The following is a 13,228-nucleotide window of genomic DNA, read 5'->3' as shown; positions in this document are numbered from 1 at the left end:
TACCACCATTTTAATAAAATTAAGGTTAGATTGTCTTGCCAAATTTTTTAATTTAATTATAAAATTATAATTATCAATATATAATATCACTTATATAAGTTTAATTATTTATGATTTAAATATAAATATTATCATATTTGATAATAGTATATTTTTTAATATTATATTTATTTTTATAAAAAAATAAAAAATAAATATTTTATAATATATATATATATATATATATATATTTATTTATTTATTTATAAGCTATTTTAATTTAAATATTAAAATAATTATGCTTATATACATAATTTACTTCTTTTTTTCATAACCAATATATGTTTATGCTCTTCAAGAGTCCTATTTCATACATGAGATGATAAGAACTTGGTCTTAAGTTATTTGAAGACATTAAAGCTAAATTTATTCCGATATTCATTAACTTCTTTTTACATTACAAAAAAAGTATCAATTTTGTTTAAAAAAAAATTGCTAATGAAATCACAATAATAATTTTTTACACCAAAGAATAATTTCATCTCTATAGAGGAGTTGGTTGCTTTTATTTCCTGATTATCTTTCACTTTTTATATCTTGTTTGATTCTATGATTTGCCATCACAAACCCTAACCTAATATATAGATTTAAAGAATTTAAATAATTTAAATGTATCCTCTTGACTAGTTTGTTAAGCACTAAATCCAAGTAATTTGCAACCTTTGATAATATTTTTGAAGACATTATCACATAACTATATAATTGTTTTTAATATCAATCTTCTTTAAAGTAAAGTTATGGATGTCTATAGGATATTCCGAAATTCAAATGTTGTTACAAAAAAATTATAAAATGCATACCTTGTATGATATGTAATGTACTTATTGTATTTATGTATAATGCAAATTTAGTAATACAAAACAAAAAAACAAACTAACCAAAAATTTGTATATTTTCTCATTTAGTATAATTATTCTGAAATCACAAAAAATTGGATTCAATTTTTCTATGGTACCATTTTGAAATTATAAATCTACTCAAATAATACTATTATAAATAAACTATTTGTATATTTAGAAAAATTTAGAGGAATTCAAGTAATAGATTTTAGTTAATACTTATAATTCTAGCTATGATGATCAAGAAATTGAATAAGAAGTTGGCGATCGGAGTAACATTTCAACCACATATGTGGTGGCCAATTCTAATGAAATTTATCACAACGTCAAATTTATCAAAGAGTCAAGGATGAATGATTTGTCGAACGGGCGAACGAACAATCCAACAATCGAACAATTGTTCATCCATAACGAGGAAGCAAGAATATTCTCGTGGACCGAACGAGCGAGGGGGTTTGAGGTGAGGAAGGGAGGAGATCGGTGCCCAGATCGATCGATCGATCGACGCTACTAAGAATTCCTCTCGGGGCGCGTGTTCTGACGGAGGATTACTTGGAGGGAGTAGTGTAACCGGGAGTCGATTGTCGTAGTGATTGTTAGCCAGTGGAAGATGCAAGGAAGAAGAATTGGAAGAAAAATGATAGATTTAGTTTAAAATAGAAGAGGTTTGTGCAGATCAGCGCAAGGAGGGTGCAGAATTTGCGATGGGATTTGGGTTACAGGTGTGAGAGCTTCCACAGGAGTGAGATTTCTCATATGGGTTTCTGAGATGTTTCGTAATTCGGGTGGTGTAGCGAGAGGCGGAAATGTAGGTTTTGTTTGAGACTTAAGTGGGGTCTCAACAGAGGTTGAGTGGTTTAGGGTTTGAGGAAGGTGGTGGAGTTGGGAGTGTGGCTATGGCCACATCTAGGTTGCTGTTGGTTGTGGGTGCTGGAACTGCTGGATCATTGGCTTTGCGGAACCCGAAAGTCGCCGAGCTTCTGAACGATCTCTCCCAGGTTGTATTTCTGGGCCGCTTTAGTTTACTGACTTGGTTGAGTGTCAGCAGAGTTTCCTTTTAAAACGGTCTGTTCATAATTTTGAAATTTTTAATTTAATAATCAAATAATAAGAATAATAAGAATAATAAGAATAATAACTTGTAGCTATCGGTTGTCAGCCTTATTATCTAATTTATTTTGAATTCCAAGCATCACAAGGTTAACTAGGAAGTCCGTGTTAAGAAGACAGGCCTGTGATGTGAATTAGCTGCTTGATCACCGGTATAGAGGTTTCGTAGGTTTGGTGCCGTTTCTAAGTGATTTCGTGTTTTCAATGTATACAGATTTTGAAATGACGTAAACAGAGTCTTACTTCATGTTATTATATATTTTTAAAATGCTTTTTATAATCTAAGTAGAGAGAATTTGTTAGACAAGAGCACGTATCATGTTCATCAGCACAATTTGGTAAAACTATTACTCAGGAATCGTGTGGTCATTGAGCTGATTCTATATTGTCATGTGCAGGTCGTAACCAAGCACCTTTCCGAAGAGGACGGATCAGGGGGCGAAAATTCTGCCCTAGCTGCCCAAGTTCAGCGTCTGACACAAGAGCTTCGATATCTTGCATCATCACCCAGAAATGTTACGGTGGTCAACGGTGGTTCTTCCACCAATTACTCTTCACTAATACTACCCGCTGCAACTATAGGAATTGTCGGTTACGGGTACATCAAGTGGAAAGGGCTAAAATGGACAGACTTCATGTATGTCACAAGGAAGCACATGACTAATGCCGTCGCAAGCGTCTCAAAGCAGCTTGAGACTGTATCCACTGCCCTTCAGGCAACTAAACGACAATTGACCGCTAAGCTGGAAGGCGTGACCAAGAGCTTGGATGACAGTATGATCTTGCAAGGCCTGATTAGAAATCAAGTGACCGAGGTGCAGAGCGAGGTTGTGAGAGCTAATGGAGAGATTGGTGAAGTGCAGCGACTCGTATTGGGACTAGAAGGGAAAATTGACGAGGTCCAGGCTAACCAAGAAATTGCCAATCAGGGCATCGTATTGCTTTGCAGGTACGCATCTCAACCTCCTCGACTTTCTCCAAATTCCTGTCCGATCATCATTAAACAGCTGCTTATGTATGGAAGGCTTTTTCTTTTTCAATTTTTTACTCTCCTTCCTTTCTTGTGTGCTCATTACGGTGGCTGTGCAGGTTTGTAGCTTCCTTGGACGGATTTCAGTCACTTTCATCACGGAGTTTACAACGATCTGTGTCTACTCCACAGTCACTTACATCTGGAGGAGGTGAATGGTCGATTTTTTAAGTCCTGTTTGCTTTGAGTACGGGATTTTCAGGAACCTCGATTGACTGAAAGTTGTGACCCTGCTCATCAGGCGATTTCTTGTGGTACCCAGGATTGAAGGAGTTGCAATACTTCACCGAGCTTCTGGCCACTGGAAGTCCTGGTAGTAAGGACCAATCTAACGACATGGAACGCAAAACGAACGAAACGGAAGTTACACCAATCAATAGTCGACCGGTTCTGGGAGGCAAGCCATTACCGAGTCCAGCTGTTCGGAGATCATTTTCCTTCCGCTCTTCGGATACTACTCCGTGATTTCACACGCATACTTGTAAGATACAGTTCGGCCATTTTCTGGTTTTAGTTTTATGGGCAGCGTTGAATGAACTGTTGGAAAGCTTTTAGAGATAGCCCTTCTTGAAATGTTGGAATGGTTATACTGTTTTACATTCTTTTACTGCTTTGCATTAACCCGAGTGCGTAGGCTAACATTGACCAAACTACATATATAACCATCAAAGGTGGTCATTCTAGTCCAAGACCCTTCAAGTGAGTTATGAACTGGGATGTCATCTGTTATTTCAGTCATTGAATTGAGCTCTGACTTCTTCCTTTCTGTAACGACAAGCTTTTTTTAAAATCCTTCGATGATGTTAACAAACTTCATCTACACTTATAATCATAATTAGTCTTCGTGCTTGAATAGTCCCACTTCCTAATTAGTCTCACACACTCCAATAAGGGTTTAGAGAAAAACCCCAAAACATGAATTCCTGAATAGTCTCCCACACTCTAACAAGGAATAAGAGATTTAGACATATAACCCATTTAGATAATGTATTCCTTAAACTTTCGACACCATTAAACCCGAGACTTATAGCACATTATGGAAACATGGGCGAGTGCAAGCTTGCGGGGGTTTGAATATTCAGAATGTGAGATTAGAGATTCAAATGAAGTCTAGCAATTTCACAACATTTCATCTCGGCGGCTGAGCTCTCCTCGTTGCATTTCCTCGTTGCATTCCGGTGTGAGAGTTCACATGATTTCGAATAGAGGATATAAAGTAGTATTTCCTTCAAGAACATAAATTTTTATGTTCATTACGTACTGTATGAGTTGTTAATAAAATATGAGTGTCCTCTCACACGCCCTAATTAGGTATCAACTTTATTACTCTCACTTACTCTAATAAAGAACAACCCCTTTTTAGGCTCACTTCTTGAATAATCTCACACACACTTATGAGGGTGTGAACACCTTAAAATCCATGTTCCCAACTAGAGTGTGAGACTAATTACGGTCATGAGTGTAGCTTTTGTTTTAGTTTGATGCGTTCAAATATCGACAATTACTGTGCTTAAAAGATTTGCAGAAAAGAGAGGCAAGTCTGCTGGCACAGGACTGTGCAAACAACCACCAACAAAATTGTCCAAGAATCCACAAAAATAACAAGTTAAGTTTTAACTTCATCAATCCGTTTTGTGGTTTTCACGCAAACAATGGTGGATTTGGTTCTCATATTCTGTAATTAAATCATAAGTTTGTCTTTTCAAAATTAATTAGTGTGATTTGTGATTAAAGTTTATTTGTAAAGTTATTACATTCGAGTATCTCAAATGAAGTTTGTCAGTTCATTCATTGGACTTGCATTGACTTATTCTATTTTCTGAAGTAATACGTTTAAAGGATACATTAAAAGGATAACTTGTTAACTAATACATGTTTGAGCGGCTGTTTTAGATTTTTTGATTGAAATAATAAAAAAAAATGCCGGTAAACTTCTGGAAAGTGTTAATACAAACCACATACCCAAATTATGATATGTGTTTGTTTTTTTATTTGTATATTTATTCTTTTACATTTTATATTGTAAAAAAATAATATTATAACATTGAGATCATTTGGATGTAAATTTGTTTAAATATTGTAATATATATAACCTTTTCATAATTTTTGCAGCGTTTGTAGTTTAGGGTAAATCCAATAAATAAACTAAATAAATAAATTCACATTCTAAAATTAAGTATATAAAATAGAAATATAAGTCTGGAAAGATTTAGTTTTAATGAAACACACCTTGCATTTATAATGAACAAATATAATAAGTTTAAACATTTAATTTTCTTATCTTCAATAATATTAATATGCTTTGGAAATTTCTTTTTGTAACTCAATACAACAATTTGTTTGTTGGTGTGCATACTATTGTTGCTGGTGTATAAGAAAAAATCTACAATATTGATATAACTCTTTGTAACATCAAAATTATTCAATTAAAATACATTCTATAATACATAAGCTTTGAAGGAATTTATATTATGATAAATAAATAAATAGCCCAAATAAAGTAAAGGAACATTTTCTTTTAAATCATCAAAATAATAAAATAAAAGACTAGTCCATATAAACTAAGGTATAATTTTTTTAAATCAACAAGAAAAGAGATAGAGATATCTTGATTCTTATAATTGTTTTATAACATTCATACTTATATTATATTAAAAAAGATGTAAAAAAAAATCGAAATACTTTTATTAAAAAAATAGTACTTACACATTGCTTACATAATAATATATAGAATTAGAATAATAATATTGATAAATACAAACTTCATTGTTAATTTGATAACATCCACAATGCACATGATATTCAGACAAATCCAATCATAATAAACTTAGGGTTTGACGACAATTTGGGGAAAAAACAGAAAACAAAAATATACATACGAATGGAGGATCGTGGAAAATATTTTTTAGAAAGAAGAAGACAACACCTCAGTCCAACCAACCTTCTCTCACTATTTATTTATTTATTCCAAAAAAAAAATAACATTATAATTTCCTCTTTGCACAAAGTTTCGCGTACTTTACAGAAACAACACTTGAAGGTGCTTTTTTCATGAAATTAAGGCCTTTATCCTCCAAGCCATCTTGGCATTGGGGATCTCTTCCTATTTTTAGGGTTTGGCGAATCGGCAAAAGGCGAGAGCCCCATGGACGGCGTCCTCGCTAGCCCCTCGCATTTGCAACGGATTCGTAGAATCCAGGCAGGGCTTGGATATATCGCCATCGCCATCGCCAGCGCCTCGTGAAGTTGAAGCTCGGCCTCGGTCCTCATGTGGGGAAGGTCAATCAAGCCCAAGCTGAGGTGGGACCGCGGATCCAAGGAAGCCGCGGACCCACTCGATTCCAGCAATAACAACAACAGCAGCAGCAGCAGCTTTAACGCAGGAATTGAAGCTGTGGATGCGATGCAGGATCTGCCTCGCGATGGGTCGTTGCGCGTGGCGCAGGATGGGAGTGGCCACTTCCGCACTGTTCAGGCTGCCATCGACTCACTCCCCTTACCCAACAACAAGCGCGTTGTGATTTGGGTTGCTCCTGGCGTGTACCGCCAGCCTGTGTACGTGCCCAAGCAGAAGAAATTGATCACCATTCGGGTATGGCTCTACATTTTCGTTTGGTTTGGTCTCTGCGGGATGTCTGGATCCTGGGGGAGAAGGGTTACTGGCTAATCTGCCTCGTTCTAGCAACTGTGCAAGGGATTGAATCGCATTTCAAGAATTGAAATGTAGATTTCTAGCTGTTGAGTGGAACAGCTGTGATTTCCACCTCGCCATTTTCGTGATCACCACGAATGTGATGTCACTTGGAGTTGAGAATCAGCATTTCCGCGGTGGTTTCGCTTTTAAACAGCGATCGGTAGCAGATGGAAGTTTTTTCTAACTTAGTAGGCGGGGCAAAGTTCGTTTGAGTGACGCGATCGAACCGCAATTCTCGGTTCGCATATGGTCATTAATTGTCCTGGTCTCCGACTAGATCAATTTTTTGCAGAAACAAGCTGATAGATTAGGAGCAAGGGTATAACTCCAGGTCGGTGGTTCTGGAGTGCAGGGCGAGGATGCACACAAAACCATACTGACATGGGCGAACACGGCCACGAGCATTCAACACGACCTATCATCTCAAGTGATCGGGACGGGGACATTTGCATGCGGCACGGTGATAGTAGAAGGAGAAGATTTCATTGCCCAGAACATTACCTTCGAGAATGCAGCACCCAAAGGGTCTGGCCAAGCCGTGGCAATTAGAGTTACGGCCGACAGGTGTGCGTTCTATGAATGCCGCTTCCTTGGTTGGCAGGACACTGCATATTTACATTACGGTAGGCAGTACTTTCGGAACTGCTACATCGAGGGCAGCGTCGACTTCATTTTCGGTAACGCCCAGGTGCTACTCGAATACTGTCACATCCACTGCAAATCTGATGGGTTCATCACCGCCCAGTCCTGCAAGAGCCCCGATGAGCCCACTGGCTATGTGTTCCTACGGTGCGTGATCACGGGAACTGGCACCCGGCCATATATGCATCTCGGCCGGCCATGGCAACCTTGCGCGCGCGTCATCTTTGCCTTCACATTCATGGACGGGTGCATCGTCCCAGCTGGTTGGAATAACTGGAATGACAAGGAAAAGGAACGAACTGCCTGCTTCTACGAGTTTCGGTGCACTGGACCTGGGAGCGACGTCACCCAGAGGGTTCCGTGGATGCGCAAGCTGACTGATGCAGAAGCTGCAAGATTCCTGTCTGTGGACTTCATCGATCAGCAGCGGACATGGCTCACTCGGTCTCCTCTCAAGGCTCCCTACATTCCAGAACCTATATCGGCCTGATCCTTGCTCTTTGGTATGTGGTGGAGTAATGTTGCGATGCGTGTCTACGGCACTGAAATCGGTCAGTTCACCCTTCGAGGGCTCTCTGTCGGAGGACTGCCTGTCCATGCTTTGCATGGCAATGGCTCTAGAAGAGCTTGTCTTGTGCCATCGGTGGCGCGGCTGCTCACACATTTAACGACGCAGCATGTATTTGTAAGTCATTAGCTTTGATTTTCTGTCATGTGTTGCATACTCGGAAATCCCCTAGGCCTGCTGTACCATCAACGTTCCGCTGAACTTGTTGTTCATCACTACTAGAATCACCACGACCTGCATCATTCACAAATCCTCTTTAGGTGATAGTGAATGCGTGCGGCGATTTAGCTTAAATGCGTGCGGCAGTCTCTCCATTTGAGTTGGCTGTGTATGTTATCTTGAAAGTCTTCATCGGAATTGGAATTGAAATCAGTTGTAATGCATTTATAAGTCTTTGGCTTCTTAGCGATCGAAGGCTGATTGGGTAGAATCTCGGAAATTCACACACAGCACACACCTTATCCTTTACGAAATTATGCACTGGTATTAGTTTTCTAAAGAAAACTAACCGTGTTAATGCCAAAAATATTCAAGGTAAGAATATTTTGGAATATTTTTGGAATACTTTGAATATTTTTAAGAAAACATGTATATATACTCCAAATGTATGCTGCAAATTTTAATATTATGTATATATTTATATATATATAGACAATGGTTTGAATAGAATAACACTGGCAATGCAAAATACGGGCAACAAGGAATCATGTCAAGCATTATGGCTGTCCAAAATATTGTTCTCTAAAACATGAGCACGTACATTAGTACTGATCTCTTTGGATTGAAAAAGCGATCGAGGAACCCCACCAAGGCGTCCAAGAACCTCAACGATAAACACTGCACAACAACAATTATGTTGAATTAAAAGTTAATAACTTCAACACAGAGTGTAGTTAAAACCAACTAAAACCAGTAACCCTGCACATAAACACACATACGTGTTCTAACGCAAATTGAAGCATACAAGCCTGGACTCAAACTGACAAAAAACTGATACAACACACGATCAAAAGAGAAGGGTCTACTGGCTCAGACCACTGGTGCAGGCCGGAGACTTGCACAAGTTTTGGGTTTAGGGCTTAGGGTTTCCCGGTTTAACGTCCTTGTTTTTTTGGATAACCCTGCCCCTCACATTGATGATGAGCTCGCGAAGAGATGCAAATTTCACACATGAACAAGGTTGTGTCCATCCGCAGCTACACCTGCTCACAAGAAGCTGGTGGGCACAGCTCCCGCGATCATTGAATCTACATTTGGAGGGGTAGAGCCAATAAACCCAATGATCCAGCGCGATTCGATGTGAAACAATGAACTAAGAACCCCCTGCCAGGAAACTCTACCCGACACCAAAGGAAACGCAATGCTTTCGTTCATGCAGATGACAATCGATGTGCGTTACATCGTTGAAATGCATTGCATAGTTGCGACTATTCTGTGCAGCACGAGCCTGATAGCAGATGAGTTATCACGATGCTTCGAGTGGTTTGTACCGGACAGCGCTTCCTGTGTGATCGAGATTGGAGTCTTGGAGAGACGGAGGTGGTCCAGTTGGCAGAACCCAGCCAAGTCACATGCCACATGCGCTTTGGTGGACCCAGTTCGCTTATCCACATGAATGGCCACAGTCCTTCAACTGCGAAGATGGCATTGGCATGTCAAGGTCAAGCGTAGGAAAAGTTAGATAGATTAGGGTTGAAAGCTCATAATCGAAACTCGCAACAGCCAACGTCATCGTGTTATTGTATTCTTCGCCCTTGTTCTGGTTTCGCAGTGCCAATTGAAGCGGAGGGTAGAATGGCGATGGTGCAGGGAGCCCGGTCTGCGGTTAGCAGAGCCGTCATTGTAGCGTCGTTGTTCAAAGCTCTACCGTCACCCTCCAGCCACGTGAAGCTGCCGGTCCTGTCTCGCCGTGTGAGTAGCTCTGTTTCATTTGTAGTGGATTCCTCAGTCAAGTTAAGAAGTAGCTGCGGTCGGCCTGTCGTCGTCTTTTGTGCCCCTTCCTCCTCCTCGGCTCCGTCTTCTGTTTCAGTGGATTCGCCTGCTCGCGAGACCGCAGCACCCGCTGCTACTGAAGCAAAGGACGTCGGAGCGGATTTAGACTTGCTGGATATCAGAGTAGGGAAAGTTCTCAAGGCGTGGAAGCATCCCGAAGCTGATGCTTTGTACGTTGAACAAGTGGATGTTGGAGAGGCCGACGGACCTCGAACCATTTGCAGTGGCCTTGTGAAGTATGTCCCTCAAGAAGAATTAGAGGTAATACACTTGTTCACCGAACTAGGACCTTAAATTTGAAAATTTTCGCACATGACTAATTTCCGGCTCTGTCACGAGGTTGTATTCACGTCAGCGGGTTTGTTAAGTAGTAGTACATCTGTGTTTGGAGGATTCTCACATGTAACGGTCGCCAATATTATCCATTTAGAGTAGGTTTGGGGTTAAGGGTTCCGTGCATATTATCTTTCAAGAGGGACAGTCCAACTTCGTTTTCGCTGAAGTAGGTTAGAAGATGCTCATCTCTTTCTTCTGCAATCAATCTATTGCGATGATTTGACTTTATTGGTGTGGGGGGGGGGGGGACTGTACAATGCAGGGCAAGATGGTAGTGGTGCTTGCAAACTTGAAGCCTCGCAATATGCGAGGAGTGAAGTCGAATGGAATGCTTCTCTGTGCCTCGGACGCCGCTCATCAGAATGTGGAGCTTTTGAGTCCACCCGAAGGAGCAGTTCCTGGAGAACGGATTTGGTTCGGATCGGAGGAAGACAAGGAGAGTCAGAAAGCGCCTGCAGCTCCAAATCAGGTATGGCTTCTTCAAGTCTCTAGGTTGTCGGCAATGTTTGTTACTTCTCCACTTGCTTGGATTCAGACACTATTTTCACGAAACGTGCTGCTGCAAATTAGTCCTAATAAGAGAAGCAGTTGGCATCGTATAAAGTTCTTTACTGCTTGAATCGAAAGAACAAGGCAAATTTAGATGAGAAAGCTTAGACAAGTTGCGAATGTAGGAGTAGGTTCGTTAAGCATTGCTGCGGTTGTCATGGTGCAGATTCAGAAAAAAAAGATCTGGGAGGGTATTCAACCACTTTTGAAGACTACAGAGGAATGCGCTGCTATTTTTCAAGACAAGCCGATGAGGGTTTCGACAGGCATTGTCACTTGTGCAACTTTGAAAAGTGGCAATGTGTCATAGTTCTCACTCTCTTACTGGTTGGCCTCTACATCTTTGTATCGTTCATTACTCTCAATTTGTTACATTCAAGATAATAGTAATAAGAGCTGTTTCATAAGATTTTCTCACCATGAGAAATTTTTGGCAAGGTGTTCATTTTTTTGTTCACACTATGTAGCAACCGGTCGGATCGAATGGACCTCACAATTAGCCAAGCAAAAATTAGCGCAAGATTATTTAAATGTCGGTATGGAGGAAAGCACCATGCTGAGCAGATGATGTAAAACGTATTCAGCCCTTCGATTTGCCAATAAGGTATGCCTCATTTTAAAACCTGGACACAACTCTGATGCTCTTTCTCGAAGATATCAAATGGAGTGAAAACTTTTTATCCCTGAACCAGAATCCAACCTCATTCACATCATTTTATCTCTTCAAATCAGCATGTTTCATTTATTCAAATTGTGAGGTAAATGCCCTTGAAATGCATTTTCCTTAGATTCACATAAAAAATGTTTAATGACAAGGTCCGCCTCCAAAACATGAACCATTGCACCTTACTATTCCACGTCATACCTAATATCACAAAACCATTCAGGGCAAAGCTAATGTTGTGAAAAATGAAAAATGCTTCAACAATGTTGAATATCCCATATTATATGTGCCAAAAGACATTGGAAGTGCTCTCCTCTTGGTTGTTGTAATACGGAATTAGAGTTGGATGAAAAGTGCCATAGATGAATATCATTGGATAAAATTTGGATAAAAAAATAGAAGTTTTTTGTTGATAAAAACTTGGACAATCTGCTTGTTGCAAGAGCTCCATTGTTGTTAGAATGTTGTTGAAGCCAAGGAGCTACTGCAGCTATTAGAGCTTTGTGGAGTTGGAGTTAAATGCTATTGATGCTGATTTTTAGTTAATTAAATTCCACGTGTTGTTGATGGTGATTGTTAATATTGGATTTTGTGGATCATTTGTTAATTGTTTTCTTATAGTTATTTATTGCTATTGTATTAAGTGTATTTGGCAATGGCATCTTCAATGGATCATTGTATTGATTGATTAGATGAAAAAAATTATGGCGTATGGACATTTGTTATGAAATACTTGATGCATATTTGCAAGCTTTACATGCATGTAGATGGTGTTGTACTCTAATTGTTTATAATATGTAAAAACTTAATTAAAACATATAATATATTTATAAATCTTAATGTGTATTACAATGGTTAGTAGATTAATTTAAAGAAAGTTGATGTAAGAAAAATTATTTTGAAATTTACTTATTTTGATTATAGTGTTTAAATTATATAAGATTTAGATATTTAGTATAAAGTTTTAAGAGAAGATTGGAGTTCAAAGATGAAGATTCAAACTACTAAGAAGCATATTTTGAAGGATGAAAGCAAGGTATGGAAAGATGAAAGAAAGGGGTGAAGGTCTTCATTCTTATTGGTTGAAGGTCATCACCAATAGGCTTTCAATAGCCTATTTACAATCATAACAAAGATTTTGGAAGATTTAGAAAAGGCATTTGAAAATCAAATTAGGAATTATAAGATTTAGGATTTGAGCTATGATTTTTACACAAAATTTAGAAGATTTGGAGTTAGGATAAAGAAGTTGTAACCATTTGAAGTTAATGAGTCTTTTAAGACAAATTATTATTCTTTTGAAAATATGAAGGATTTTACAATAGCTTTTGGACACCAAGAGGTGCCATTGCAAGGGCAATTTCAAGACCTATATCTTTTATAAAAGAATTGATACATTCAAAGTTTGTATGAAGGAGTTATAGGAAGTTGAAGACAATACAAGTAATTCAAAGGTAGTAAGTCAACCATTTTATTGATAGTAATGGTTGGAGCCATATCTTGAGTTTTTGGACGAGTTTTTGGCTCAAAGTTTTTAAAAGTATGTGTTATTAGGTTAAAAAGCCATATATAAATTTTATAGTTTTTAATTCATTAGTTTGTGAAATATGAAAAAAATTGCATGCAAGTTTATGTAAATAAGAATTTGAAGCTACTATTAGTGCTTTGGCAATTTTTTAAGATTTGTAACGAATTTGTAGTTGAAATTTGTTTTGGTAGTTGTTTAAATTATATCAACAATTCTTGTAAAATTTGAGTTTGTTTG

General features: G+C 38.4%; 3 protein-coding genes across 9 annotated transcripts; all 3 read left to right on the top strand.

The window, feature by feature from the left end:
• The first annotated feature begins 1,372 nt into the window (after positions 1 to 1,372).
• Positions 1,373 to 4,949, top strand: LOC112277199 (uncharacterized). Of its 6 annotated transcripts, none has more exons than XM_024509271.3 (5): positions 1,373 to 1,876; positions 2,387 to 2,937; positions 3,078 to 3,169; positions 3,281 to 3,499; positions 4,544 to 4,949. In XM_024509271.3, exons 1-4 carry the CDS (start codon positions 1,775 to 1,777, stop codon positions 3,481 to 3,483), a joined length of 948 nt encoding a protein of 315 aa, XP_024365039.1. In that variant the 5' UTR covers positions 1,373 to 1,774; the 3' UTR covers positions 3,484 to 3,499; positions 4,544 to 4,949. The 6 variants fall into 6 exon arrangements, with proteins under 6 accessions (XP_024365039.1, XP_090103781.1, XP_024365036.1 ...); XM_090247655.1 differs by having other exon boundaries at positions 4,536 to 4,949; XM_024509268.3 differs by having other exon boundaries at positions 3,260 to 3,499.
• A 1,167-nt stretch (positions 4,950 to 6,116) lies between these two features.
• On the top strand, positions 6,117 to 8,305 carry LOC112277198 (pectinesterase 31). Its single transcript, XM_024509266.3, has 2 exons — positions 6,117 to 6,610; positions 7,065 to 8,305. The coding sequence occupies exons 1-2, from the start codon at positions 6,287 to 6,289 to the stop codon at positions 7,842 to 7,844; spliced, it is 1,104 nt and encodes a 367-aa protein (XP_024365034.1). The 5' UTR covers positions 6,117 to 6,286; the 3' UTR covers positions 7,845 to 8,305.
• A 1,364-nt stretch (positions 8,306 to 9,669) lies between these two features.
• On the top strand, positions 9,670 to 11,421 carry LOC112277201 (uncharacterized). Of its 2 annotated transcripts, XM_024509273.3 has the most exons (4): positions 9,670 to 10,175; positions 10,513 to 10,719; positions 10,966 to 11,126; positions 11,267 to 11,421. In XM_024509273.3, exons 1-3 carry the CDS (start codon positions 9,717 to 9,719, stop codon positions 11,107 to 11,109), a joined length of 810 nt encoding a protein of 269 aa, XP_024365041.1. In that variant the 5' UTR covers positions 9,670 to 9,716; the 3' UTR covers positions 11,110 to 11,126; positions 11,267 to 11,421. The 2 variants fall into 2 exon arrangements, with proteins under 2 accessions (XP_024365041.1, XP_024365040.1); XM_024509272.3 differs by lacking the exon at positions 11,267 to 11,421 and having other exon boundaries at positions 10,966 to 11,226.
• Positions 11,422 to 13,228: the final 1,807 nt, after the last annotated feature.

The sequence above is a fragment of the Physcomitrium patens genome, chromosome 25, assembly GCF_059467195.1.
Source record: "Physcomitrium patens ecotype Gransden chromosome 25, ASM5946719v1, whole genome shotgun sequence".
Classification (NCBI taxonomy): domain Eukaryota; kingdom Viridiplantae; phylum Streptophyta; class Bryopsida; order Funariales; family Funariaceae; genus Physcomitrium; species Physcomitrium patens.
This window is presented reverse-complemented; position numbering and strand designations above follow the sequence as displayed.